Below are 27,932 nucleotides of genomic sequence, written 5' to 3'. Positions count from 1 at the left end.
TTAAGATAAAATAAACTTTATTTTAAAAAATTTCAAAAAGTTAATAACAAAGCACACCTTTACTGAACACAAATAAAAAGTATACACAAACAAACTGAAATCACAGTTAGTCAATCAAGCAAAATCATATACTGTGTATTTTAATAATGCCAATGTGAATTATTTGTTGATAAGCTATTTTAAGGTGGTACCCAACACTTTCACTAAAATTAATTTGGCTGGTTTAATTTTCATAAAATTTTGTCATTAACAAAAATGTAAAAATTTAAAAAGTTTTGAAACAATCGTTTTGTCAGAAAAATTACACTGGTTATATAGCAATTTGACAAACACCAATTTCGATCATTGAGCAGCTTAATATTTCTTTTACAACACAACGTAATTAAAACGTTAAGCTGACTTTACAGAGTTATCTCCCTGTAGTGTTAGGTACCACCTTAAGTTCATTTGTATTATTAAACAGTTATCATGTAAAATTTGCAATTGGAATTTAAAAAATATATAATCAATTCATTCTAATAAGAATGATAACTTCCTGGTGCAATAATTCTGAAATGGTTTATATCATAATCCATAGTGTACCAAGATTTAAAGCAATTACACAGAACACAAAGACGATGGTCTTAACAGAAAAACAGAGAAAAGAATTGATAAAGCATATTCTGCACTCCACGATAATTCCTACACATTCAATTTGTATAATGTTAATATCATAGCATTAGTAATTACATTATGGCTATATATATAGCCATCAAATCACAAAACATAAAAATAAATGCTCAGGAACATTTTTATTTACTTGTACTGCAAAGCACTCCATATCTAACTGAAAAGAGCACTTATCATGGCAAAGGTTTATCTGCTATGTATTCTGGCAATTTTTTGTTCAATATATACATGAATAAGGTGAATTCTCCAGAAAAAAGTCAATGTATTGTAAATATCAAAAATTCAGTTTGTTAGTTGTGGCTTAAGCAAGTAAGTAAGTGAATTTTATTTAGAGTCATATGTACAAATTAACACAGTAAACATGAACTCTGGAGAGCTCTTAGCTGACTTGACATTTAAAAAACAAATAACAATACACATATAAATAAAACACATGTATAATATAAAATCTAAGCAAATATGCATAAATCTAAGCAAGCAAGCTAAAAAAGAAAAGAAACTGAGGACTAGAAGGTTGCAAGTTTGTTTTTTCCAGGCTTTATTATATTATGACAAATAATTCACTATAAATAAATTTGTGCAGTTACAATGAAAAACATATTAACTTGTATGTGACATAATGTCACAAAAATAAATACTTCACTGTAATTCAAATTCTGTATGAAAAATATGTGACTTTTTTCTTTAAAAAACTTTGTAATAATAGAACAGAGGTGTCTTTGAACTCAAAATCATTTTACTTAAGTTATATAACAATAGTACTTTAGAGTAAGATTGAGTAAGTATTCATAATATGTAAATTTAATGCAGAAATGAAAGGTATTAATTGCCAAAATTGGTGCATCAGCATCAGCAGGAGCTGATGCAGCCATTTTCAAAAGGGGGTCCAACTATATGTCCCCATTCAAATGCATTGATGGTCAGAAAAAAGAGGGGGGAGGTTCCAATGGGTTCTAATGCCTCAAGCCAAATAAGCTCCATCAACCATATATTTTAATTAAATGCCTCTGGATCACTTTATTTTGTAATTTCTGGAATAGCCTCTAAGTTATATCAATACAGCATGGTCACTATTTCAGTTGTGAAATTGAATGTATAAATCATAAAAAAAAAAACATTGATTATAAATACAAAAAGTAAGAACTTTGTCATTTTTTCAGAACAATTCTCCTGATGTGACTTTTCTGGTATGAAGAAAATTTATCATTTACACTAAGTCCTCTGTTTTTAGCTGTCAGTTCTTTCAATAGATAATGTTTTGTAAAGGCTGACAAGTCCTTGTTGTACAGCTTGCCGTCACCCAAATGACTTGAATCTCTGTCTCTTGTATATATAACAAACACATCAGCTGTAAATGAAAGAAGAAAGACAGTTTTAGATAATGAAGACACACTTAAAATGGTTGAATGAGCTGAAACATGATTAATGAATATGTTTGGTTTAAGATTGTTCAGTTAAGACTAAGCAGTCTGATAGAAAAAAAATACCCAATTTCATTTTTTTATCATTCACTTAAGGGGGCTCCTGGGTAAAAATCTTTTTTTTTTTCTAATATAGGATTTTGCTATATTTTTTTTTATAAATCAACTTTATCATATACTTTAAAGAAAAATGAAATAAAAAAATCACCGTTCATTTAAGCTCACAATCTGCCTCCAGAAGAAGCATACATTTTTGTTAATGTCCTTTTTTTCTGTTGAACTGATAGAGAAGAAATAAAGGTAATATCGAAATAAAGAAATAACTTACTACAGAAATTGCTTAAATTTTACAATCATTAGTTTATGTACAGCTTATTTAAAAACAATAATAAAGAATATAGGTCACTGATGAGTTGAAAAAGATATTTAAAATTCAATGCCAAAAAATGGCTTTTTTGCATCAAAGGGAGATAATTTAGAGCTTTTTCAATGATATACACATTTTAAAAGTCATCTGGGGCCAAATGGAATCAATTTTTTGGAATTATTTTTGTACCATATCATAAAGTAATAACTAATAGTGTAATGAATAGAATTTGTAATGAAAAAATATAGGTTTAATTTTTTGCTGAAATTTTTGTACCCACTAGCCACCTTAAATTCAAAACAGAAATTCATTTATCAAATTGCAAGACCTCAAACACAACAAAACAAATGAAAAACAACTGTTATATTCCTAATTTTTTAAAGTACAGACATTTCCTTGAATATGTAGAAAATGGTTGATTTAACCTGGTTTTATAGCTAGCGAAACCTCTCATTTGTATAAGAGTCACACATAATTTCATATTATTGACAACATTGTATAAGCAAAACAAACAGAAATAAAAGTCAAAATGTCAAAAAATGTGGTGAAATTTACTAGCTATCTGTGCAACATCTCTTTAATTTAGAAGAAAAGACAATTTTGTCTATCCAGTTTATCTGCATGTCTGGTGTATCTGTACAACTAAGAATTTTTGAACTAAAAAAAAAAAAAATAGTTGGATGGAATTTTCAGAACAAAATCAAGACAAAGTTTAATTTCATGCCATATCCCTGAAGATTTTGTGTAATGTGTTCAAAATAAGGAAGGCCCCTGTTTTGAAAGTTCGAAATTAATTTCTTATGATTTCAAGCAATCCTTCTGAAACAAGAGGCTCTCAAGAGCCTGATTCGCTCACCTGAAACGTTTTGCTTAAAGCTTTCACAATTATTATTTTTGCTTTAAAATGCCATTTAAATGTTGATCATATTGATTATTTGTAGATCTAACTTTGCCAAACATTTCTGCTGTTTACAGTTTATCTTTATATTCAATAATATTCAAGATAATAACCAAAAACTGCAAAATTTCCTTAAAATTACCAATTTAGTGGCAGCAACCCAACAATGGACTGTTAGATTCGTCTGGAAATTTCAGGGCTGATAGATCATGACCTATTGAACATTTTTAACCTGACAAATTTGCTTTAAATGCTGTAGTTTTTGAGATATAAGCCAAAAACTGCATTTGACCCCTATGTTCTATTTTTAGCCGTAGTGGCCATGTTGGTTGATGGATCAAAACTTTGGATACAATTTAGAAAGTAGATACCCCAACGAACATTCATTCAACATTTGAGAGTATTTGGCCCAGTTGTTTCAGAGGAGAAGATTTTTTAATTTAAGCAAGTTTGATGAACAAATAGAGCAAATTTGTCTTTAAAGGGCAATAACTCCTGAAGTGGTCAATTGACAATATTGGTCATGTTAACTTTTTTGTAGATCTTACTTTGCTGAACATTTTTGCTGTTTACAGTTTATCTTTATCTTCAATAATATTCAAGATAATAAACCAAAACTGCAAAATTTCCTTAAAATTTCCAATTAAATGGCAACAACCCAACAATGGATTGTTAGATTCATCTAAAAATTTCAGGGCTGATAGATCTTAACCTAATGAATATTTTTACCCCATGTCAGATTTGCTCTAAATGCTTTGGTTTTTGAGATATAAGCCAAAAACTGCATTTGACCCCTATGTTCTATTTTTAGCCATGGCGATCATGTTTGTTGATGGATCAAAACTTCGGATACAATTTATAAACTAGATACCCTAAGGAACATTCAGTTAAAGTTTGGAAGTAATTTGCCTGGTAGTTTCAGAGGAAAAGATTCTTGAAATAGTTTACGACGACGACGACGGACGACGGACGACGACGGACGCCAAGTGATGGCATAAGCTCACATGGCTATGCCAGGTGAGCTAAAAAGCTAACTTTGAACAAGTATTTGTACAGTCAGTAAGATTATACTCATTGTCTTACCTCCCATTTTCTGACAAGCCTTGACTGTAACTACTTTCTTCTCACCGAGATCTTGGCCAGGGGTTTCTAAAATAACATTCCTTTCATTAAAATCAACAAATACAAAAACAAAGCGACATCTTGGAATAGACAATGCATCTGGATCAGCGAGTTGTAATAAGAATGGCTTCATTGGAAAATCTTTCTGTTGCAATGCTGATGTTAACATACTACGATGCATGTCCTGAGTTTCTTCATAGAAACTTAGGATACAAATAGACTCCTCCAAGTTCCCACTGCATATCTTATCTAGTATATTCGTTCTTCTTGGTGTATTCCGCCTATTCTGCTCAAATAAAAAATTAAAGTTATGAAAAACCAGACAGTTTAACTTAAAATCACCAATTATAAAAACATTGTCATAAATCAGATTTTTGTCAAATGTTTAAGATTGTCAAATGTCTGTATAAACATTATTCTGAGTACTAGCATACGAATGGCAGCCATCTTGAAATAAGCCGCCATATTGAATTTTGAGGGTGGGTCAATAGCTAATATAGCTCAGTACACAAAAATGTACCATAATGTAAAAATTGGTGCTTTCCTCATTATTTGAGCAATTTTTTCACCGATCGTCCGAACTATGTACAACATTTGTATACAGAAAAACCTGTGCAGTTGGAAAATTTTACAGCTTATTTATGATCAAATAGAAAAATATAAAGTTAAATGCATTATTTTCCTTCCTAATTTGATCTGATCAACAGTTTACAGATAAAAGAAGATGTGGTATGAGTGCCAATGAGGCAACTTTTTATCCAAGTCATATTCAGATAAAAGTAAACCATTATAGGTAAAAGTATAGTCTTCCACAAAGAGCCTTGGCTCACACCGAACATCAAGCTATAAAGGGCCTCACAAATCCCTACCAAAACCAAGAAACGAGAAACACTTATGAACCTCATCAACAATAACAACTAATTAACATCAGATTTTTGACTAAGGACAGGTGTTAACAAATGCAGTGGGTTTAAACGTTTTACTGTCATTATCCAATCACCTTTGTGGTATTTGAATACCTATTGCCTGACCAGTATAAACCAGATGCTCCGCAGGACGCAGCTTTATACGACCGCAGAGGTTGAACCCTGAACGGTTGGGGCAAGTATGGACACAACATTCAAGCTGGATTCAGCTCTAAATTTGGATTGTGATTAAATAGTTGACACAGCATATGTTTCTGACACAAAATGAATGTGGTCTAATGAACTTAAAATTTTTGTTTTGCCTTTGAGCATTTCACTATGCTGTTGAATATTAATCCTCTCAAAAAAATGTTTGAAGAAATTTTCTTTTTATTTATGAAATTTCAAATGAGAAAAATTGAACCCATCCCCACCCCCCATTTTTTTTTTACACCCCCTATCCTTTATTCCAAAACTAATCTCAATTCGAATTTCTAATTGAGTTTGCAACAATAATTACTCATTTAAATACATCATAAAATATTAAAATGTTAAAAAGTGCTTGTTATCACTGAATGGTACAAGATTGTTTTAATTTATCAGTTGGTAGTAAAAGTGAATATACATTGTATATTGAATAAAACAATGATTTAAGTTTATTCAACTACCTATTCTGGACAAAGAAAGATAACTCCAATTGAAAATCTTGCTATTGCACAATATTGTGAAATTTGATATTTCTTGATATTGTGCAATACTGTGCATTTGAAAATACTTGCTATTGCACAATACTGTGTACTTGAAAATTTCTTGCTATTGCGCAATACTATGCAATTGAAAATCTCTTGCTATTGCACAATACTGTGCAATTGAAGATTTCTTGTTATTGCTGAGTACTGTGCAATTGAAAATTTCTTGCTATTGCACAATACTTAATACAATAATTTTAGATCCTGATTTGGACCAACTTGAAGACTGGGCCAATAATCAAAAATCTAAGTACATGTTTGGATTCAACATATCAAAGAACCCAAAGAATTCAATTTTTGTTAAAATCAACAAAGTTTAATTTTGGACCCTTTGGACTTTAATGTAGACCAATTTGAAAACAGGACCAAAAACTAAGAAACTACATACAGTTAGATTTGGCATATCAAAGAACCCCTTTAATTCAATTTTTGATGAAATCAAACAAAGTTTAATTTTGGACCCCGATTTGGACCAACTTGAAAACTGGGCCAATAATAAAAAATCTAAGTACATTTTTAGATTCAGCATATCAAAGAACCCCAAAGTTTCAATTTTTGTCAAAATCAAACTAAGTTTAATTTTGGACCCTTTGGACCTTAATGTAGACCAATTTGAAAACGGGACCAAAAATTAAGAATCTAAGTACACAGTTAGACTCGGCATTTCAAAGAACCCCAATAATTCATTTTTTGATGAAATCAAACAAAGTTTAGTTTTGGACCCTTTGGGCCCCTTATTCCAAAACTGTTTTTGGGACCAAACCTCCCAGAATCAATACTAACCCTCCTTTTAAGGTCATAAACCTTGTGTTGAAATTTCATAGATTTCTATTTACTTTTACTAAAGTTATGGTGCAAAAACCAAGAAAAATGCTTATTTGAACCCCTTTTTGGCCCCTAATTCCTAAACTGTTAGGACCAAAACTCCCAAAATCAATCCCAACCTTCCTTTTGAGGTTATTAACCTTGTGTCAAAATTTCATAGATTTCTATTTACTTAAACTAAAGTTGCTGTGCGAAAAACAAGAAAATGCTTATTTGGGCCCTTTTTGGCCCCTAATTCCTAAAATGTAGGGATCAAAACTCCCAAAATCAATTCCAGCCTTCCTTTTGTGGTCATAAACCTTGTGTTAAAATTTCATAGATTTCTATTCACTTTTACTAAAGTTAGAGTGCGAAAACTAAAAGTATTCGGACGACGACGCTGACGACGACGAGGACGACGACGACGCAGATAACGACGCCAAAGTGATAGCAATATATGACGAAAAAAATTTCAAATTTTGCGGTCGTATAAAAATTGTCAATACAATTTGTCGATTTAAATTGTATGATAGGTATTGTGAGAGCTCCTAAACAGGTGGCCATTTAACTACCCAGTAAAAAAAATCACTAAAAGGTAAAATGTAAATGACTGATAGCTAGCTTGCTTTCCTCAAGTATCATGACCAATGTCCAGAATACACTTTTCTATTTAGAGATGGGACATTTTAAGCCATTTCTTTTTGTGTCTCTTTACAGTGAAGATGGAAATTCGATCAGTGAATTAAGTTTATATACAAGAGGCTCTCAAGAGCCTGAATCGCTCACCTTAATTCTTTTGGTTAAATCTCTCATCAATGATTATTTTGGCTTATCAATTTATTTAATTGGTTTTTGGATTGTCCTATTTTCTTCAAAAGCCAAAAAAAATAATAATTTTCTCCTATGTTCTATTTTAGCCATAGTAGCTATGTTTCTTGACATACAAGGAAATAAAATATAAAATTTATACTAGATACTCTGAAACTCATTTAGCCTAAGTTTGGCTGAAATTGATACAACAGTTTCAAAGGAGAAGATTTTTTAAAGTAAGTCAACATGATGAACAAATTGTGAAAAAAAGTCTTTAAAGGGCTATAACTCCTTAAGGGGTCAATTGACCATTTTGGTCAAATTGACTTAATTGAAGATCTTACTTTGCTGAACATTATTGCTGTTTACAATTTATTTCTATCTATAATTATATTCAAGATAATAAACAAAAACTGCAAAATTTCCTTAAAATTATCAATTCAGGGGCAGCAACCCAACAACAGGTTGTCTGATTCATCTGAAAATTTCAGGGCAGATAGATCTTGACCTGATAAACAATATAACCCCATGTCAGATTTGCTCTAAATGCTTTGGTTTTTGAGTTATAAGCCAAAAACTGCATTTGACCCCTATGTTCTATTTTTATCAATGGCTACCATGTTTGTTGATAGATCATAACTTCGGATACAATTTACAAACTAGATACCCTAAGGAACATTCAGTTAAAGTTTGGAAGTATTTGGCCCAGTAGTTTCATAGGAGAAGAATTTTGTAAAAGATTTCTAAGATTTACGAAAAATGGTTAAAAGTTGACTATAAAGGGCAATAACTCCTAAAGGGGTCAACTGACCTTTTCTGTCATGTTGACTTATTTGTAAATCTTACTTTGCTGAACATTATTGCTGTTTACAGTTTATCTCTATCTATAATAATATTCAAGATAATAACCAAAAACAGCAAAATTTCCTTAAAATTATCAATTCAGGGGCAGCAACCCAACAACAGGTTGTCTGATTCATCTGAAAATTTCAGGGCAGATAGATCTTGACCTGATAAACAATATAAACTGAGGTCAGATTTGCTCTAAATGCTTTGGTTTTTGAGTTATAAGCCAAAAACTGCATTTGACCCCTATGTTCTATTTTTAGCAATGGCGACCATGTTTGTTGATAGATCATAACTTTGGATACAATTTACAAACTAGATACCCTAAGGAACATTCAGTTAAAGTTTGGAAGTATTTTGCCCAGTAGTTTTAGAGGAGAAGATTTTTGTAAAAGATTACTAAGATTTACGAAAAATGGTTAAAAATTGACTATAAAGGGCAATAACTCCTAAAGGGGTCAACTGACCATTTCCGTCATGTTGACTTATTTGTAAATCTTACTTTGCTGAACATTATTCCTGTTTACAGTTTATCTCTATCTATAATAATATTCAAGATAATAACCAAAAACAGCAAAATTTCCTTAAAATTACCAATTCAGGGGCAGCAACCCAACAACGGGTTGTCTGATTCATCTGAAAATTTCAGGGCAGATAGATCTTGACCTGATAAACAATTGGCCCCCGTCAGATTTGCTCTAAATGCTTTGGTTTTTGAGTTATAAGCCAAAAACTGCATTTTACCCCTATGTTCTATTTTTAGCAATGGCGACCATGTTTGTTGATAGATCAAAACTTCGGATACAATTTATAAATTAGATTCCCCTAAGGAACATTCAGTTAAAGTTTGAAAGTATTTGGCCCAGTAGTTTCAGAGGAGAAGATTCTTGAAATAGTTTACGACGACAGACGACAGACGTCAGACGACAGACGATGGACGACGACGGACCCCAAGTGATGGCATAAGCTCACTTGTCCCTTCGGGACAGGTGAGCTAAAAAAGGAGATATATGTTTGCTTCATGTTGTTTTAATGTGGGATATAAGTTTCTGATTCCTGATATGGAAATAAAGTGTTTGTGAAATGGATTTTTTTGGATAGCCTATCTAATTGTGAATAATTCTACAAGATGAATTATGTGTGGCTTGGTGTTTTCTCATGGGATATATTTTCATGTTATATTACAAATCCTGAAATGGAATAGTAGTGATGCTAGGTTTCATTTATTATTCAGGATATTCTGCAATTAGAATTACTGTGAAAACAAAAAAGAACAAATGGCTTAGTGAATAGAAATTTCAGTGCTTTATCACCCTGTATAACCCCGATACAGATGAAACCGGACGTTGACGCGTTCGAGTCGAGCACACCGTATAGCACTGAGTTCAGACAGTAAGGAATTCATACTTTTAAAGACAATCCAATATATATTCTTCGTATATTTTGCGCCAATATATTCTTTGCCATAATACTCATGAGTTACTTAAAGGTTTTTCAAAAATGTGACATTTTTTTATACAAACATCAAAAAACGCACGACGATATCAATGATAAAACGTGCTTGGTATTTTTAAACATTCAAAACTTAATGTTTCTCGTACCTCATAGAATTTAAAACATACATTTTTGAAAACTTCATAGTATAAATTAACAAACCTTTAAAGATCGTTTGTTTATGTTGTATCTAGAAACAAAAAAATACACGTTTTAAAATGTCTCTATTTTCATGTTGTGTACGCTTCGTTGTCATTACACCTTTTTATACTGTACGCTTCGGTGACAAAATATTGCGTTTGTCAATGAATTTTGCATGTATTAGATTATGCTTTGATATGATTATAACCAATATGCATGTTTGAAAATAATAACTTACCATCATAACATGCAGACAGCAACCCATAATGTCAGTTGTATTGTCGAAAAACACTTCCAAGGAGGAAATTTTTACATTTAAAAAAATCCTCATGTATACAAAAGTGTGAATTGGTAGGAAAATACAATAACTCAACTGATGCAACTATGACAAAGCATACAGATACACACGTCCGATTTCTTATTTCATAGCATATTTAAAAGTGTTAACCATACAACAGGTAATGTACGGTTAGGTGGTGGGTTGGGTGCCCGCTAACATGTTTAATCCCGCCATATTCTGTATGTGCCTGTCTAAAGCCAGGAGCCTGTAATTCAGTGGTTGTATATATTTTTTTGTTCACACTTTTGTGCAAAAATTGAGCCGTTAGTTTTCTCGTATGCACTGACTACATTTGTTATTTTGGTGTGCTTAATAGCGATGTGGGCTTTTTCATTGTTAAAGGCCGTACGGTGACCTATAGTTGTTCATTTTTGTTACGTTTGGTCTCTTGCGAAGAGCAGTTTCAATACCGCATCTTCTATTTGATATAGAAAGTAATCAAATATAAGCAATGGGTTACAGGTTAAGCCTTTTGGCCTGAATCTCAGAGGCGGGTCCAAGGGGTCATAGATTAAAATAGAGTTACATTAAGGCTCAAGAATAAGTGTATGCAATGAACATGTAACTGATAGCCATCAATAGTAATACAGTTACTTTAATGTGATGATATAAAGATGAAGAGACAACACTCAATATTAACTGGTTTGCTTTCTTTAATTATGTTTTTGTGTTTGTTTAATTTTTATGGTATAAAGATTATGCTTAAATTCCTCGAACATTACAGTCTTTCTACTGTGGTGCAAAAATCTAAATGATTGGTCAGGTCATTCTGGTTATTATAAACACCTTTAAAGTCTATACTCACCCATATGCATTTCATTCAAATTAATTTTGATTTATTTCACAGAAGACCACAGGGACCATATTTATATTCCTCAGTTACCCTTGGCGTCATTGGTAAATTATGGGTTAGCAAAGCATCAATCACCAACCTAACCTTAGACATTTGCTGTGTTTCTTCTTTAGTGTTGGTACTTAACAATATATGGACCCTTTTATTTGTTTATAACACGCGTACGTAATTTCTGATTGTTGGTTGCTTAACGATCACTTGCAAATATGCCATGCATGTTCAGGATAAGCACAAAGTAGCAACACATACATGTAAGTCCTGTGAGGTGACCCTCCGGAACTACGTCAGGGACGTTTGGATTGCCACTGGATAAAATGATGTATATTTTATAAGGACACAAATGGTTATTTGTAGACCTCTCTTGAAGTTTTTGCAGGGGTTCGTAATGTGTAGTTAGCGTGGTACTCTCTTTACACGAGACATTGGATTTTATATTCTCATTCGGACAGGACGTGACTGTGTACTGTAACATCCCACACAACTAAATGGGTGGCCAACTTCAGTCAGTTTTTACTGCCGATCGAAAAAAGACCAAAGTGATCATAACTTATAGTATATCTCCCAATCACCCTTCACCAAATTCTTTCATAAATAAAAAAAAACAATTGGCCACAATATGGAGAGTTTTGCTCTACCTGTTAAATCAAAACATCACTTAACATTATTACAATTTATGCACACTTATGAGAACTCATAATACCGTACATCCTCTCGATACTGTTCATATTTGGCATTGCACAAGTTCGTGCGTTTTATTACGTCTTTACCTAAAAGCGTTCGATATACTGATTAAAACACTTTGGATACACGATTTACTTCTTAGTTGTAATTCGCTTTGAAATAACTATCAGTTACTACAATTACTCCTTTGTCGATATTTTATGTAGATGGTTTTTGTGCCTTGTACCGACATTTTGAGTTTAGCCAATTGCAACTGAACCTTTTTTATCATGTTGTGCTGTTACACCAGTGTTCTTGGTTAAGGAGATGGTTGGGGGCTCACATGTTTAAACCTGCCGCACTTTGTTTTTGCCGGTCCAACGTCAGAATCCTGCAGTACATTGGTTATAAAGATCTGTCATTTCATAAGTTATAAATTATTAACCGTTAGTTTAATTGTTTTTTTTTCCATATTTTTTTTTCATATCGGGGCCTTTTTTCACCGTGCTTTTTTAGGCGACTGTATGGTATAGGTTTTCCTCATTGTTAAATGTTGTACATTAGACTATAATAGTTTATACGCCAACTTCATTTAAACTTTGATGGACAGTTGTCTCACTGGCCATCACACCACATCTACAAAGCTCCGCATGTAAAAAAAAAGTAATAAAAAAATTAAAGCAGTTGAAATGCCATCTATGGCATTCGGCAAATTAAGTTCAACGAGCTCCTTCATGTATGTCTGTTTTCGTCTAGGCGAATTTGGACCAACATCGGCATTTGGAAGAGCCTCAAATTGTGAAAAGGAAGTCATTAAAGTTTTAATGACTGTACTATACTTTTTGAAACTTTCTTCCCTCTGGAATATATTTATTTAACTGTTCATTTCATCTGGAAAAACATTGAAAGTCTCAATTTTCAATAGAAACATTCAAAGCAGATTTACGCGAGTTACATATTTCAATTTTGGCTTTGTATGACAGATAAGTTAAGTTCAACTACTTTGACTAAGTTAACAGATAAACATTTACAATAAAATACAGAAAAAGGGTCGCCGACACCATCTCGAAAACCTTGACAAGAAAGTGTTTGTCACGATTTTTGTCAACGAACTGTACAGTGATTATTTCAAAACGCACAACGAACGCGACACATTTGGTGGAACGAACAATACAGTCAGAAAACAATTATTTTGTATGATATTGCGTTTATTCTAAGTTCTAGGGCACATTTGAAGGCATGTAGTAATTCAATGTATAGTTATTTAGTATTGCTTAAGGTATTAATACTCAAAGGTGTATGCACGAAAAGATATTCAGCATTGTTTACATCGTAAACCGTATGAAATTGCACCATGTCTGTGCGTTTTGCATCTAGCAGTTCAATCAAACGTTTTATACAATATCTAAAACTTACAACAACTGTATAATTGAATAAAGATACTAACATGCTCATTGACATATTTATATATACTCAAATAAGTTCTAGAGAGGCATTCAAAGTTATTGTCATCCCAAATGTTGTCCTGGTTATCGCTTCGAACGCGTCAACGTTTCATTTGTATCGGGGTTATACGGGGTGTTTATTCTTCATGATGAAAATGGGATTTACTAGCAATGATTTATTTGTGATCGATTGTTAGCAAAAAAAAATTTTTTTACAATAATTATCTTTATTAAATGATTTTTTCTTGTATTAAATGTAAAATGTCCCAGATCTAAATAGATCAGTCCATTCAGGACATTGGACATGAGGAAAGCAAGCTAACTGTCAGTTATTTAAACTAACTTTGTCAATTTAAACAAACAGGTAAATCTACTGGTATTTAAATGACCACCTGTTGATAATAGCTCTCACATTATACCTATTGTACAATTTAAATGGACAAATTGTATTGACAATTTTTAAACTGGTCAGGCAATAGGTAGTTCACTACCACAAAGGTTATTGGATAAGCACAGTAATAGCATCTTCGCTAGCCAAGGGTTATGATCCACTCCCGCTCTCTCTTCAGAGCGAGAGTAAATCGTAACCCTTGGCTAGCAAAGATGAGTCATAGGTTCCAACCTTCACCCTTATCTGAAATAATAAGAGTAACATCATAATATGGAACAAGAATGTGTACCCAGTACATAAACGCCCCATCCACAATATCCTTTTCTATGTTCAGTAGACAGTGAAAGGAGTATGTTCAATAAGGTCCTAAAATGGCCCCCTTTTTTAGCGTAAATTTCAAATTCAGATTTATTGATCAATATCACTATAAATTATAGCTAATATATTTACTAGATAGGATATAAGCAATTTTGTTGAAAATTTTACGTTTCTCCTTTTTTTTATGACGTCACAAGTTGTACTCATATTGATTTTTCACCAAAACCTCAATGAAAATGGGTAAATTTCCAAAGATTATTTGAAAGGAAACATAGAGCGCATTCGTCAACAACAAAGATCTTTTAAAATAATGTTTGTGAAGACATTTAACATGTCTTATTTGAATATTAAGCTTGTCAACGCCTGAGCTCTATGTTTTATGGTCCTTTATTTGGTTGAAATCCAGGTGATTTTGTCAAATTTCACAAAAATCCTGTATCTTGACCTTTTTGGGATGTAAAAATCAACGTGTTAGAATTAAACTTTGACAAAAACAGCTCTGTTTAACTTTCTCACATGTCTTTAAGGCAACTTAAAACAATTATTGTCTTGTAACCATGAACTTTATAATTGGGGCCAAATATGGCACTTACCGAACTTACTCCTTTTAATGATTTATATTTGCAAATATCATATCGATTTGATCACCATGACAACCTTTCTTCTACACCATACTTACATGTTGTTCAATGTGGACCTGTGCCTGTGCACTTTGACCATCATGGACATGTGCATCAGAATCATGATTACTAGCTGAACTCCTCCATGGTAAATATTTATACAACAGAAAGATTAACAATGGCTCTAGGATTAAACCAGCTATCAGAAAAAATATCGTTTCTGAAAAACAAAACATTGTTTCAATTTATTTAATCATAATTATAGAAATGTTTTAAAAATTTGGAGTTCAAAATAAAACAGATTTAATGGACTCTACAGCAAGACTGTGTATTGTGTATACATACATCATGAACAATAAAAAAACAGAAAGATTAACCAACAAAGACCATGAAGACATAGCGCACATTGCATTTTGTTTACATAAAACATGTAAAATACTCTTGATATTTGTGGTATTAGTGCAATAAATAATTATGATTTGACTGTTAGGTTCTTTTAGGATAATGGTAATATATAACAGGAACTCTCCTAGTCTTTGTCTTTGATAGTATTCATTATGAAGGGCTGGAAAAAAGTAAAATCACAAAAATACTGAACCTAGAGGAAAATCAATTTGGAAAGTCCATTATCACATGGCAAAAACAAATAACAAAAGGCATCAAAAACCAATCGACAAGAACTGCCATATTCCTGACTTGGTACAGGCATTTTCAAATGTAGAAAATGGTGGATTAATCCTGGTTTTATAGCGCTAACCCTCTCACTTTGATGACAGTCTCATCAAATTCCGTTATATCGATCACCTTTTCAAGCTTGAAAATATATGAATATCTAGGACTGGCAAACTAACAGAAAAAAAGATAAGGTCAATAAAGTTCCATAACTTTTTCATCTGTCATCTCTTTTGGTGTTCCCCAATATTTTTTTATCAACCAATTTTCTCTCTTTAGACACATTGGTATTCCACTTTTACATTACACACCACATAAACCAAAACAATATGGGAAAAGTAGTATTTTTACCTATGCAATATATGTAAAGGGATGCATTTTAGAAATCTAAATTATATGAAAAGGGTAGGGTAATAGAACCCAAGTGGCACCCTTATCGATAAAGTATTGAAGTGCCCCAACTCCCCATCCCCCTGAGCATGCTACTTTTAAAATCATATTTGCCATGTATGCAAGACAATTCACTGTAGCCACTCAACAGTTTTTCTTGCTTGCTTGCATAGTGATTTTAAAGAACAAAATTAATAAGCTTACCACTGACATTGAATCATTACAAACGAGGACTGAGACAAAATAGTATAAATACAGGTAATATACATGTATAAGTTTATTGTCTTTTAGAAGTAGTGGACTAAAACTTTATCATCGCAAGGAATGTTCTTACCAGAATATGTTATGTACTTATTGCCATGGATTTGCTGTGTTCCAGTCAAGATATTTATGTCCCTTTTTAACAGAAGGAAATCCTCTTTCAATTCTCCTTTCACACCTTCGATGGTACCAGTTATACCATAATTTACCTCTGTCACTTCATTTTTTAAATAAACAAAATTATCTTGAACATTTTTGAAATCATCCTTTATCTGTGTCAAGTTGGCTTGACATTGTTCAAGTTTCTGTGTTACGTCCTCCATGACTATACTAGAATGGGTAATATTATCGCTTAATACATATGTTGTATTTGTCATGTTTGTATAGTGTGGTTTCCACCAGTATGACATCATTCCTCCTCCAAGTAAGAAGGCAGTAAATGATCTGAAACATAGTAAATCAAATAAATATAGTAACATTAACTATAAAAAAGAAGATGTGGTATGATTGCCAATGAGACAACTATCCACAAACATGACAAAAGACCAAAATGACACAGACATTAAGGTTCATCATAACCTTTTGGCTAATATGGCCGTATTTCCACCACAAATTTTACTCTGAGTACAGACAAACCTATTCACCTTCAAAAGTTTTAAGGGATGGCAGGAACTGGATATATAAATTGTAACTGCATTTTATGTTTTAGAAAATTATAAACTTTACTAGATTTTGCTTTCCAGTTTTTTTCGTTCCTGCAGAAGCTGCCAAAATAAACTAAGTCGGGAAAGAGGTTTAAGAATCTCCCCTCATATTATACATGTTGTGAGTAGTATTGATTTAAATGGACAATAGATGTACAATTGACATCTGCAGACAATAGGTGATTCAAACTGTGTAAATGAGTGGACCATATCAAAGGAAACTCGGGTGTTTGTTTATTTTGCTATCTTCTGCAGACTGGAAAAAACTGGACATCAAAATCCAGGTAAGTTTTTAATTTTCTGAAAGGTATACTTCATATAACTTTTATATATCTAGTTCCTGCCATGCCTTGAAACTTTCCTAGATGTGCCAGTTTCTCTGTACTCATAGCAAATTTTGAGGGGTAAAAACGGCCATATTTTAAAATTCCTTCTGATGAACCTTAACAACTATAGGTCACCCTACCACCTTCAACAATGAACACAGCATAGTCAGTTATATAAGACAATGTAAAACAATTCAAACGAGAAAACTTGAAAAATACAGGCAAAGTTTAGATGTTTATGAAGTGTCCTATATTTTGACTTTAGTGGAACCTTAAAGGCTCCTGAATAAATAATTAGTTATTCAAAAATTTCTTCTGTCTTTCTTTTTCTGTTGGTTTTAACGGTCTGTCCAATATAATTTTCATGACAACCAGGACATGTGAAGCAGTAAATAAGGTTTGTTGTCTTACAAGTCATATTGCCGTTCACATGAAATTTTCTGCCATCTTTTAATGTCTTTATTTTTCCCGTTTCCAAATATTTTATATCTTGACATCTTGAATCTCCGCAATATTTTATTTCAAAGTCACTATACTTTGTATGGGACGGATGACACGAATGAAAATTTTAAGTATTGATGGGTGTCTGTGGATTTATAATAAATATCTGTTGTTATTTGTATGCCTGATTTTAAAATGAGGATATCCGAAAATGGTAGTTATGAATCACTGGTTTCCATGGTGAATTTAATTGACGGATGTAAGGAGTTGATCGATCAGATCTTTAAATTTGTATAAATCTTCTTCTGATCTGCTCCAAATTATTATTCAGTCATCTAAATATCTTTTCCAAAATTGAATGATATAATCACTAAAATTTTGGTCGTATTGGACAGATATTTGTTGATACATTTGTTGCTCTAAATATCCCATCACTAAATTGGCGTAGGTGGGGGCAACTTCAGTTCCCATGGCTGTACCTTTAATTTGTCTGTATTTTTTCTCATCGAAATATATATATACATCTTGTCTAAACATCAACCCAACAATGTTAGATCTGTAAATTTGCAAATAGCAAATTTTTTGTTCTTTTCTCGACGGGATTCTAACCCATGCTTCTGAGATATCATGACCCCAAATCGCCTGCAGTGTAGCCATCCTGCTAGACCACACAATCACCTGGGCTTAATAAAAAAAATTAAGCCTTTGGTGGTTGGGTTTTAACTTTCCACATCAGTTTTAATCTAGCGTCGTACTACATGTACTACAGTACATGATATATAAGGCATGAAGATGTTATTCTTACAGATCAGCTAAATTATCTATAGTAAAGGATCCTACAAATCACAGAAAATAATTATATTTATAAGTACGTTTGAGCCAGTGACAACTCTACAACAGATAGAGTTGTCACTGACTCAGACCTCCACTTGTATTTTTGTCCATCTGATGAGTTAAGCCTTTTTCAACTGATTTTTATAGTTCGTTCTTATGTTGTACTGTTAAACCACTGTCCCAGGTTAGAGGAGGGTTGGGATCCCGCTATCATGTTAAACCCCGCCATATTATTTATGTATGTGCCTGTCCCAAGTCAGGAGCCTTTAATTCAGTGTTTGTTTATGTGTTACATGTGTGTTTTTTGTTCATTTTTTTACATAAATAAGGCCGTTAGTTTTCTTGTTTGAATTGTTTAACATTGTCTTATCGGGGCCTTTTATAGCTGACTATGCGGTATGGGCTTTGTTTATTGTTGAAGGCTATATGGGGACCTATAGTTGTTAATGTCTGAGTCATTATGGTTCCTGTGGATAGTTGTCTCATTGGCAATCATACCACAGCTTCTTTTTTATACAACTCGTCTAAACATCAACTCAATATGATCAGATGGGAGCAGCTGAAGACCATCTCTGGTCATTTTCTAAGGAATTTAAAGCAAATTGTTGAATCAATTTGTCTATTTTGTATGATCAATGAAGAACATTAAGAATCTTTAGTAAAAATATTGAGTTATCTCCCATTGATTGATTTTTAAATAATGTCACTTTATGAGTTAACCTCTTCTTAAAAGAGGCAGTTTCTATGAAAGTCAGTGATTAAAAAACATTGGCTACATGTATATAGATATCGATGGAAAAAAATGTGGTTTAGTCATGTACATGCAGGACTCTCAATAAATTTTATTAAGACAAAAAACCTTCTTTTTTGGTACATACCTCCTGCATTTTGTATTGGTTTTAACTATTTGTATATCTCTGGCTAACTAACATGTCTAATGTTTGGGTTTGAAAGTTCCTGGTTAATTCTACATTCACTTCCAGGATACACAAAAAGTCTAAAAGTTTTTTTTTCATTTACTATCAAAGGGATTATCTGATCTTTTTTTAAACTTTTTCATCCCTGATGTGCAATCATGTTTATGATGTTTATATTTATATAGATATCTTACATAAATCCAGTCTGCATTTTTGTAAATGATCTTTTGTGTCTTCTTAACTCTTCTTTCACTATTTTTCTTACAGTTTCCCTGTCCACAAAATCTTTTGAATTGTCTATGTCTTGATGTAATGAGTTTTGTTTCTCACTGCCACCATTTACTGATTGTTCATCTTTATTATCAGCTGAGCTATGAAGATCTTCAGTTGTTTCCTCTATAACTGAATCACTGTTTTCTGATAGAGACTTTGGTTTCTCAAGATGATCTACTTTAGACTCACTCCCATCACTAGAGCCTCCTTTATCTGGCTGTGAATCTTCTTCTTTTCGTTGACCTTGTTTAGACTTGCTATCAGTAATACTGTGTACTTTATCTGGCTCTAATTCCCCTAGGTTTAGTGGATCTTCTTTAGGCTCATTCTCATTGTCTAATTCATCACATGTCTTTTTATCTTTGCTGTTGTTGTTTTTTGCCTTGTCTTTTATAGTCACAGACGCTGAGTGATTGTTTTTATCCTTTTCAACCTTCAGATCAGTCGGACTATAATCTTTTTTATCAATGACAGAAGTGCCTACTGAATCAGGCTGTTTACTTTTTCCGACTTTAGGTGGCATTCTTCTGTTAGGGTACTAACAAATTGTATGGAAGTGTCTGCCATAGATAAAATAAAATAATTGATTTGGATAGTGGTGTTCAGCTGATTACAAAAGATGACTACACTTATAGTTTGTGTTCAATTGGTTAATATGTATGACGAAAATGTCAAACATATATCTATCTGAAAATATAAAATATATATGAATTATGTAAATTTTATTTTTCCCTTGTCAAGTTGTGAGTAATTAAAATATACCACCTCTCTAAACTAAAAACTACAGTTATCAGTCTATTATTGCAACTTGGAATTAATCTAAATTATGGAATTTGCATAATTTCTTGAGTGGAAATTTTTAATAAATTCCATGTTTATTCTATAATATATATTTCAATGTTTTGTGTGACACACAACACTTAATTCTTTTACAAAGAAGATATCACATTTTTAATAGAATGTTACACTGTGCCATGCACAACACTATCTAATTGGACTATACAAAATCAGTGGATGGAAAGTGTTATAATTATGCACTGCTCAAAACATAATAATACAGAATAAACTTGGAAATTATTAATAATTTCAAGCACAACATATATTGTGCAAATTCGATTATTAAAAACAGTTGACAATAAAAAATATTCCAAGTTGAAATAATCATGATAATCATGATAATAGCATGTTAGTTAATTGTTCATTTCTCTGTAAATTCTGTTTGATAAAAAAAATAATTAAATTTAATAATATAATAATACATTACTGTAAATTCAGAACTGATTGCATTATGTTTTTATTTTTTCAATAAAAGTTATAATCACAAGAATTTAAACTCAAATAAATTTTGATTTTTTTTTTGTATGAAACACAATTTTTCTCAATATTGCAAAAATTAAAATTGCATTTCTGTCTAAAATGACAAAATCACAATAATAGATGCATGCAATAGATTCTGAGTTTACAATACATGTATAAAAAAGAAAATGCTCATCAGTTTTCAAACAAACATGATGGCCTTTATATAGACAGTTGTCAAAGCATATGATTTTGGATCAAGTTGGATTAGGGATGTTAAATCTGAAACCTGACGTGTACATCATGTTCATGTAACATGTGTAAGATGAGAAATGTAGTATAATTAATAAACCTAATGTATTTATTGTAAATATGTTCTTGGCCTGAATATATATGCATGAAATATTTTGCCACAGGATGTTAGGGACGAAATCAAAAGTTAAATGTAGCATAAAAAACTTAATTCACATAGTTTTTCACTGACCCCCACAACCCTCTCTTAACTTAATTTTGGGAAAAATTGATTTACCAATAGGGATATATGTAAAAATCGATTTTAAATATATACAAAACTTGCAGAATTTTACCCCCCCCTTCCCAGTATTATAGTGCATCAATTGTGCACACACCATTATGACATAGTTTAACAGATGGACCCTCTGTATCCCTGCAATGTTAAAGTTCAACAGGCATCTTCATAATTGTCAATTTTTACTTAGTCACAATTCCATAATGACAGCATGGCAGATTATCATGATTATACATTTTATAAGAATTCATTTTGACGAATAATTCATGCAATTAATGAAATATAGAATCGTTTTTTTCCAACCACTTATCAAATTTTAGCTTTTTAGAGTACTGGCCAGCCAGACCAGTGGACTGGAAAATCTACTCGTCCAGCTCCAATTCTACTTGTCATGCTGGTCCTACAAAAATCAAATTCATTTGACAAACACTTATATAAATGATAGATCTTTACTTTTTTCTCATGCTTTCTTTTACATTAGTCAGACAAGAAAAAGAGAGTCTGGATCTTGATTGTATTCAATTTTATTTTTTTATTTAAACATATTTCATTTTACATGTGTAAACATGGTAAAGGAGTAGGTTCAGTAAGACCCCTTTTTGGCCCTAAAATTTTGCAGTTTTACAAAATTGTAAAAATGTACTAGTTAAGCTATTTATTGGAAATTAATCTGGTAGAATGCTTCTGCTAAACATAAATGGGATGATTTTGACAATACAATATGTGTAACGGTTTATTTCTTCCTCTGTGATATTTTATCCTGAGGATAATTTGTCAAGTTAATTTTTTTCCATGCATGGTATTTCACAGGTAGATTTTATCCAGAGGAGTGAAAATCTATCTGTGTTATGCGGATAGTATGTACTGGTATATATTTGCCATCCCAAGTCAAAGTGAACTGCAGTTATTTAGCAGTTTATTAGCATTCACAGTTCCCACTTGATAGCAGTTATTTGGCAGTTTATTAGCATTCACAGTTACCAAATATAAGGCAATGATTAATTTGCATAAAGGCATTCCAATAGCATTCCGTAGCTGTTTCTTAGCAGTTTATTTAGCCTTCACAGTTCTTTGGCAGTTATTTTTAACGAAAAATTTAAATGAGATCTGAATATTCATGAGAACTGCTATAATAACAGCTATCAAATAATGAATATTCATGAGAACTGCTATAATAACAGCTGTCAATAATGAATATTCATGGCAACTGCTAAGTTATACATCCTTATATGGTTTTATAAACTGCTAATAACTGCTGTTGAATGCTATCAGATCTGCCAAAAGTTGCAATACAAAAAGGTGACACATGAATACCGGTAATCAATATACAGTGTACAAGATACAAAAGCAAAATTATTAAAATTCTAATATTTTACTGTTAGTCTTTGTGAAATTTCAAAAAGTTGTACTTAAACTTATATTTGTAATTAGAGCAGTAACTATCTGACTATTCAATATAATAACAGACTTAATTTTAAGGGAATGTAAACAAAAATGTGAGAAGCACTTACTTTAGCTGGTCTTAGATCCCTTATTAATTATGTTAGACTATAGTGGCCGTAATGATATAGGAACAATTAAAAAAGCACTTTGATTATCAAGACATTTAAAAAAGCAACTTATTGAAGAGATATTACTGCTAAGAGGCTAATTTCTACCTTGACTAAGTGATTTTCAAATTAGAAGTTATTTCATTTATCATTATTTTATTACCAAACATGCCAAATGTACTGTTTTTATTCTATTAAATGTGGATAAAAAAGACAACAGTTATATCCTTTCTCTTTTGGAATTTTAAACAAATAAATTCTTGATACATGTAATACATATTATGTTTCTTTTTCTGAAACAAACTAAAGTAAAATTATATATTATAAATTAATTTCATTAAATGGATTGTTTGGACAATTTTAACCAATCAGCTATTCACAGTCTACTGGTTTACCTCCCCCTTTTTTCAACTCTTGAATATGATAAGATTGTTTTTTTTTACAAAATAATAGATTAAAATAATATTCATATCTATTTTTTTTCAAATAACATCTTGAGCTGTAAGTATATATATATATGCTAACATTCTATTACAATCCTGTCAACATCAGATATTCTATTTAAATAAACTTTTTTTAGTTAGTTTATTTCAAACCAAAAGCAATACAGCTTATAGGTATATAAAAAATATGTACATAAATATCATAACAGAACATTTTAAATACAATCGGAGGCAAGACTACATAGTATAATTCGTTCAGAAGAATGTCATGAAAATTTTATATCTGTGGCGTATTTCAGATATTTTCCTAAATTTGATAACTCTGATACATTCTTTGTTGACAATAATTGAACTAATTTAAAAACAGATGCATTTGTATAAACTACAATCCCCCTTTTTTGGGCTTTCTGTATGATTTCTGTTTCCCCCTTTAAAGTTATGTCAGAATTGAGAATATACACAAGCATTAACTATAACTTTCAACTTACTGTACTGCAGGTGTGTAAAAGTGTTCAATTCATCCAAAATTAAGCTTATATTGACAAAAATACACTTTTTCACTAGCAAGGATTTCCACACAACATGGAGCCAAAATGCACATTTGAAAATGATCAAATTATCTTCAAATAAATGTTTAACTTCAAGCTGAAAACATAGCCAGATCCAAGCATTTTTATAACAAAGATTAATAGGTCAACTGCTATCGAACTGCTGTCATAACTGTTGTCCCGACTGCTAAGAGGAATGCTAAGATGAATGCTAAGACGAATGCTAAGCTGAATGCTAAGACGAATGCTAAGCCGAATGCTAAGAAATGGTGAAATGTGGCAGTTTTTCAAACTGCTATTAGATTGAATGCTTAGAACAGCTAAAGGACTGCTAAAAATATGAAAAACTGGTAAATAACAGCTAAAAAACAGCTAATAATAGCAGTTCAGTTTGACTTGGGATATTATATTTCAAATCATATAGTCCAATTAACTAGTATGTAGGTTACTCGCAATCAATATATACCTGACTTAAATTATAAAATGTTTCACAAAGGTAGAACAAATTTGCATAATTTATCAAAGGGAGGTAATTATGAGCAGTTTATATTCAAAAGATATTTTTCTTTCTTATGTTTATTAATGATAATTTTCTTTTTATGATATTTACTTGATTTTTTTCAGGAATTTATTTTTAATGATAATTTGGAAAATAATTCCTTACAATATAGGTTGAATTCAAATACACTATTATTATTTCATAGTATTTGTAAAGAATAAGTTTTTTCTAATAACTATTCAATAAGTTAACTACCCAGATAGAATTTTACAGCAAAGGAAAAAATATCACATGGAAATATTTTCCCTGGATAAAAAAATAACAACAACTATTCTTTAACATTTTTTCCTCTAGATCAAATTTCAACCGGATAAAATTTATGCTTTACAATAACAGGTTGAGGATGAAAACAGATGCGGTCACTTTCATTTTGACAAAAACCATCTAAAAAGTGGCGATTTTTTATTTGCATATTTGATAGATTTTTCATATTAAAGCTTTCAAGAATCAGATGTTTTTTTATGACTTAATCAGTTAACATTGTTCACATTAACTAATTCAATCAATTATAATAGACACCTCAGTTTTTAAAAAGTGTCCAAAACACTTCATTAGATGAACCTGAAATTTGAGAAAATAGGCCCATACCGGACCTACTCCTTTATTCATAGTGGATTGGGAAACATGTTTTGTAACTTATATTAATCCATTTTCACTTTGTGTGTGCGAGTGGCTGTGCTGCCTTGTAGCAGCATGAGCCTTCTCTTTTTTTCGAAATCTACAAGGGTGTCTTTTACATATGTACATGCAAGATCAAGATATGGCGCGCTCTCTCTCAATAACACAGGTCAGCCATTTATCCTCCCCTTCCAACAAACTATCATTGTTTCCTCAAGACAATTCTTGCAAATGGTGTCAAGGGAGAGCCGAAAATTCTTGATTGTGAAAAAAATCCCAGTCTTATAAACATGAAATCCAATGGTCCTAAATTTAAATAGATTTAAATCACAACATCACAACATTAAAAACTAGAGGCTCTAAAGAGCCTGTGTCGCTCACCTTGGTCTATGTGAATATTAAACAAAGGAAGCAGATGGATTCATGACAAAATTGTGTTTTGGTGATGGTGATGGTGATGTGTTTGTAAATCTTACTTTACTAAACAGTCTTGCTGCTTACAATTTATCTCTATCTATAATGAACTTGGCCCAGTAGTTTCAGTGGAAAATGTTAATAAAAATTTACAAATTTTATGAAAATTGTTAAAAATTGACTATAAAGGGCAATAACTCCTAAAGGGGTCAACTGACCATTTCGGTCATGTTGACTTATTTGTCGATCTTACTTTGCTGAACATAATTGCTGTTTACAGTTTATCCCTATCTATAATAATATTCAAGATAATAACCAAAAACAGCAAAATTTCCTCAAAATTACAAATTCAGGGGCAGCAACCCAACAACGGGTTGTGCGATTCGTCTGAAAAATTCAGGGCAGATAGATCTTGACCTGATAAATAATTATACCCCATGTCAGATTTGCTCTAATTGCCTTGGTTTTTGAGTTATAAGCCAAAAACTGCATTTTACCCCCCATGTTCTAATTGTAGCTGTGGCGGCCATCTTGGTTGGTTGACCGGATCACGCCACACATTTTTTTAACAAGATACCCCAAAGATGATTGTGGCCAAGTTTGGATTAATTTGGCCCAGTGGTTTCAGAGGAGAAGATTTTTGTAAAAGATTACTTTAATTTACCAAAAAATGTTTAAAAATTGACTATAAAGGGCAATAACTCCTAAACGGGTCAACTGACCATTTCGGTCATGTTGACTTATTTGTTAATCTAACTTTGCTTAACATTATTGGTGATTACAGTTTCTCTTTATCTATAATAATATTCAAGATAATAACCAAAATCAGCAAAATTTCCTCAAAATTACCAATTCAGGGGCAGCAACCCAACAACAAGTTGACCGATTCATCTGAAAATTTCAGGGCAGATAGATCTTGACCTGATAAACATTTCTATCCCATTCAGATTTCCTCTAAATGCTTTGGTTTTTGAGTTATAAGCCAAAAACCGCATTTTACCTCTATTTTCTATTTTTAGCCATGGCGGCCATCTTGGTTGGTTGACCGGGTCACGCCAAACATTTTTTAAACTAGATACCCCAATGATGATTGTGGCTAAGTTTGCTTCAATTTGACCCAGTAGTTTCAGAGGAGAAGATTTTTGTAAAAGCTAACGCCAGACGACGGACGACCGAAAAGCTCACTTGGCCCTTTGGGCCAGGTGAGCTAAAAAAGAATTTCCTGCTTAAAAATACCTGATCCTAGAGTCTTGATAAAGGTCCTTATTCCCCCTCAGTGCTCTATTAATAGACAACTTTCGAGTTCGATGCATTTCCGTCAAAAACTCTGGTTTTAGTGATTTAGTCATTTAGGGACGTCATCACTTCCATTCCAATGATGAGTGAGTGGTTGGAAAACTATAGTTCTATATTGTGTGATTTATTCGGCAAATTGAATTCTCAAAATTGACAACCAGCATATATATACACCTTATCGCTATTTGCCTACTCGGCCGGCTGACCCAGCCGCTTGATATTTTGACACATTACAACAATAGATTTTCCATTGTGGTGTTAAATATTTTGTTTTATGATGTAAAAATTTTTATGGGAACCTGTGTGATATCCAGTAATGGCGAACACATAGCGATACGGTGTATTGCTGTCATTAGGGAATTGTCATTTAAGTACTATAGATACAGAACAACTATCATTTCTAGTTTATCCTGCACAATGACGATCGCTAAGACGCTTGATGAACGTAAATAGTGCAGGAATACAGGCGACTCCCTCTATCTGGTAAATGACGTCATAAAGGCGTGTATAATTGACGAGTTTTTTCCAGTGACCAACATGACCAATGAACTCGAAAGTGGTCTATTGATTTTTCAGTTGAAATTTTGAGGTTCAGGCAAATATGCTTCACTATGGGTCCCTTACTTCTGCAGATAATGTATATGCTGCTTGATGACAAAAGAGTAACAGGTTATACTGAAATTTATATCAATGTTGCAGAGAAAAAATTGTCAGACATATACTTTCATTTTCAAAACAACACGTATCTCGTTGAAAATAACATGTAATACTGTTAAACTAGTATTCTGTACTCCTTAAATCGAATAGTAGTTTCTATTTTTCTACTTGACATTACAATTACAGTGTTTTTTAAATGAATTTTGTACCTTTTGAAGAAGTTGGATGCGAATTTAACTTTCTGTTTATCCAGTAAAGTGTTGAACTTTCTCGGGTGAAAATAACACCTGTTACCTGTTACCTAGTCTTTATCTTCCTCCTCTAGCAGGAGCTTCGCTTCTATAGCGTAAT

The 27,932-nt window shown here is 32.1% G+C and overlaps 1 protein-coding gene across 1 annotated transcript; it reads right to left on the bottom strand.

Moving 5' to 3' along the window:
- LOC134722342 (uncharacterized) lies at positions 1 to 27,832 on the bottom strand. Its single transcript, XM_063585956.1, has 7 exons — positions 27,791 to 27,832; positions 19,593 to 20,231; positions 16,250 to 16,620; positions 14,913 to 15,073; positions 14,147 to 14,158; positions 4,439 to 4,763; positions 1 to 2,017 (listed from the first exon to the last, which is right to left on the bottom strand). The coding sequence occupies exons 2-7, from the start codon at positions 20,192 to 20,194 to the stop codon at positions 1,818 to 1,820; spliced, it is 1,671 nt and encodes a 556-aa protein (XP_063442026.1). The 5' UTR covers positions 20,195 to 20,231; positions 27,791 to 27,832; the 3' UTR covers positions 1 to 1,817.
- Positions 27,833 to 27,932: the final 100 nt, after the last annotated feature.

The sequence above is a fragment of the Mytilus trossulus genome, chromosome 6 (genome assembly GCF_036588685.1).
Source record: "Mytilus trossulus isolate FHL-02 chromosome 6, PNRI_Mtr1.1.1.hap1, whole genome shotgun sequence".
NCBI lineage: Eukaryota > Metazoa > Mollusca > Bivalvia > Mytilida > Mytilidae > Mytilus > Mytilus trossulus.
This window is presented reverse-complemented; position numbering and strand designations above follow the sequence as displayed.

Bases quoted from the DNA above. Each gene is read 5' to 3' on its own strand.
- LOC134722342 (XM_063585956.1), bottom strand. From the start codon at position 20,194: ATGCCACCTAAAGTCGGAAAAAGTAAACAGCCTGATTCAGTAGGCACT. The intron at 15,074-16,249 runs GTAAGAACATTC...TTTGTTTTTCAG, and splicing joins TAAGTACATAACATATTCTG to AAACGATATTTTTTCTGATA. The intron at 2,018-4,438 runs GTAAGACAATGA...TTTCATTTACAG, and splicing joins GGCTTGTCAGAAAATGGGAG to CTGATGTGTTTGTTATATAT.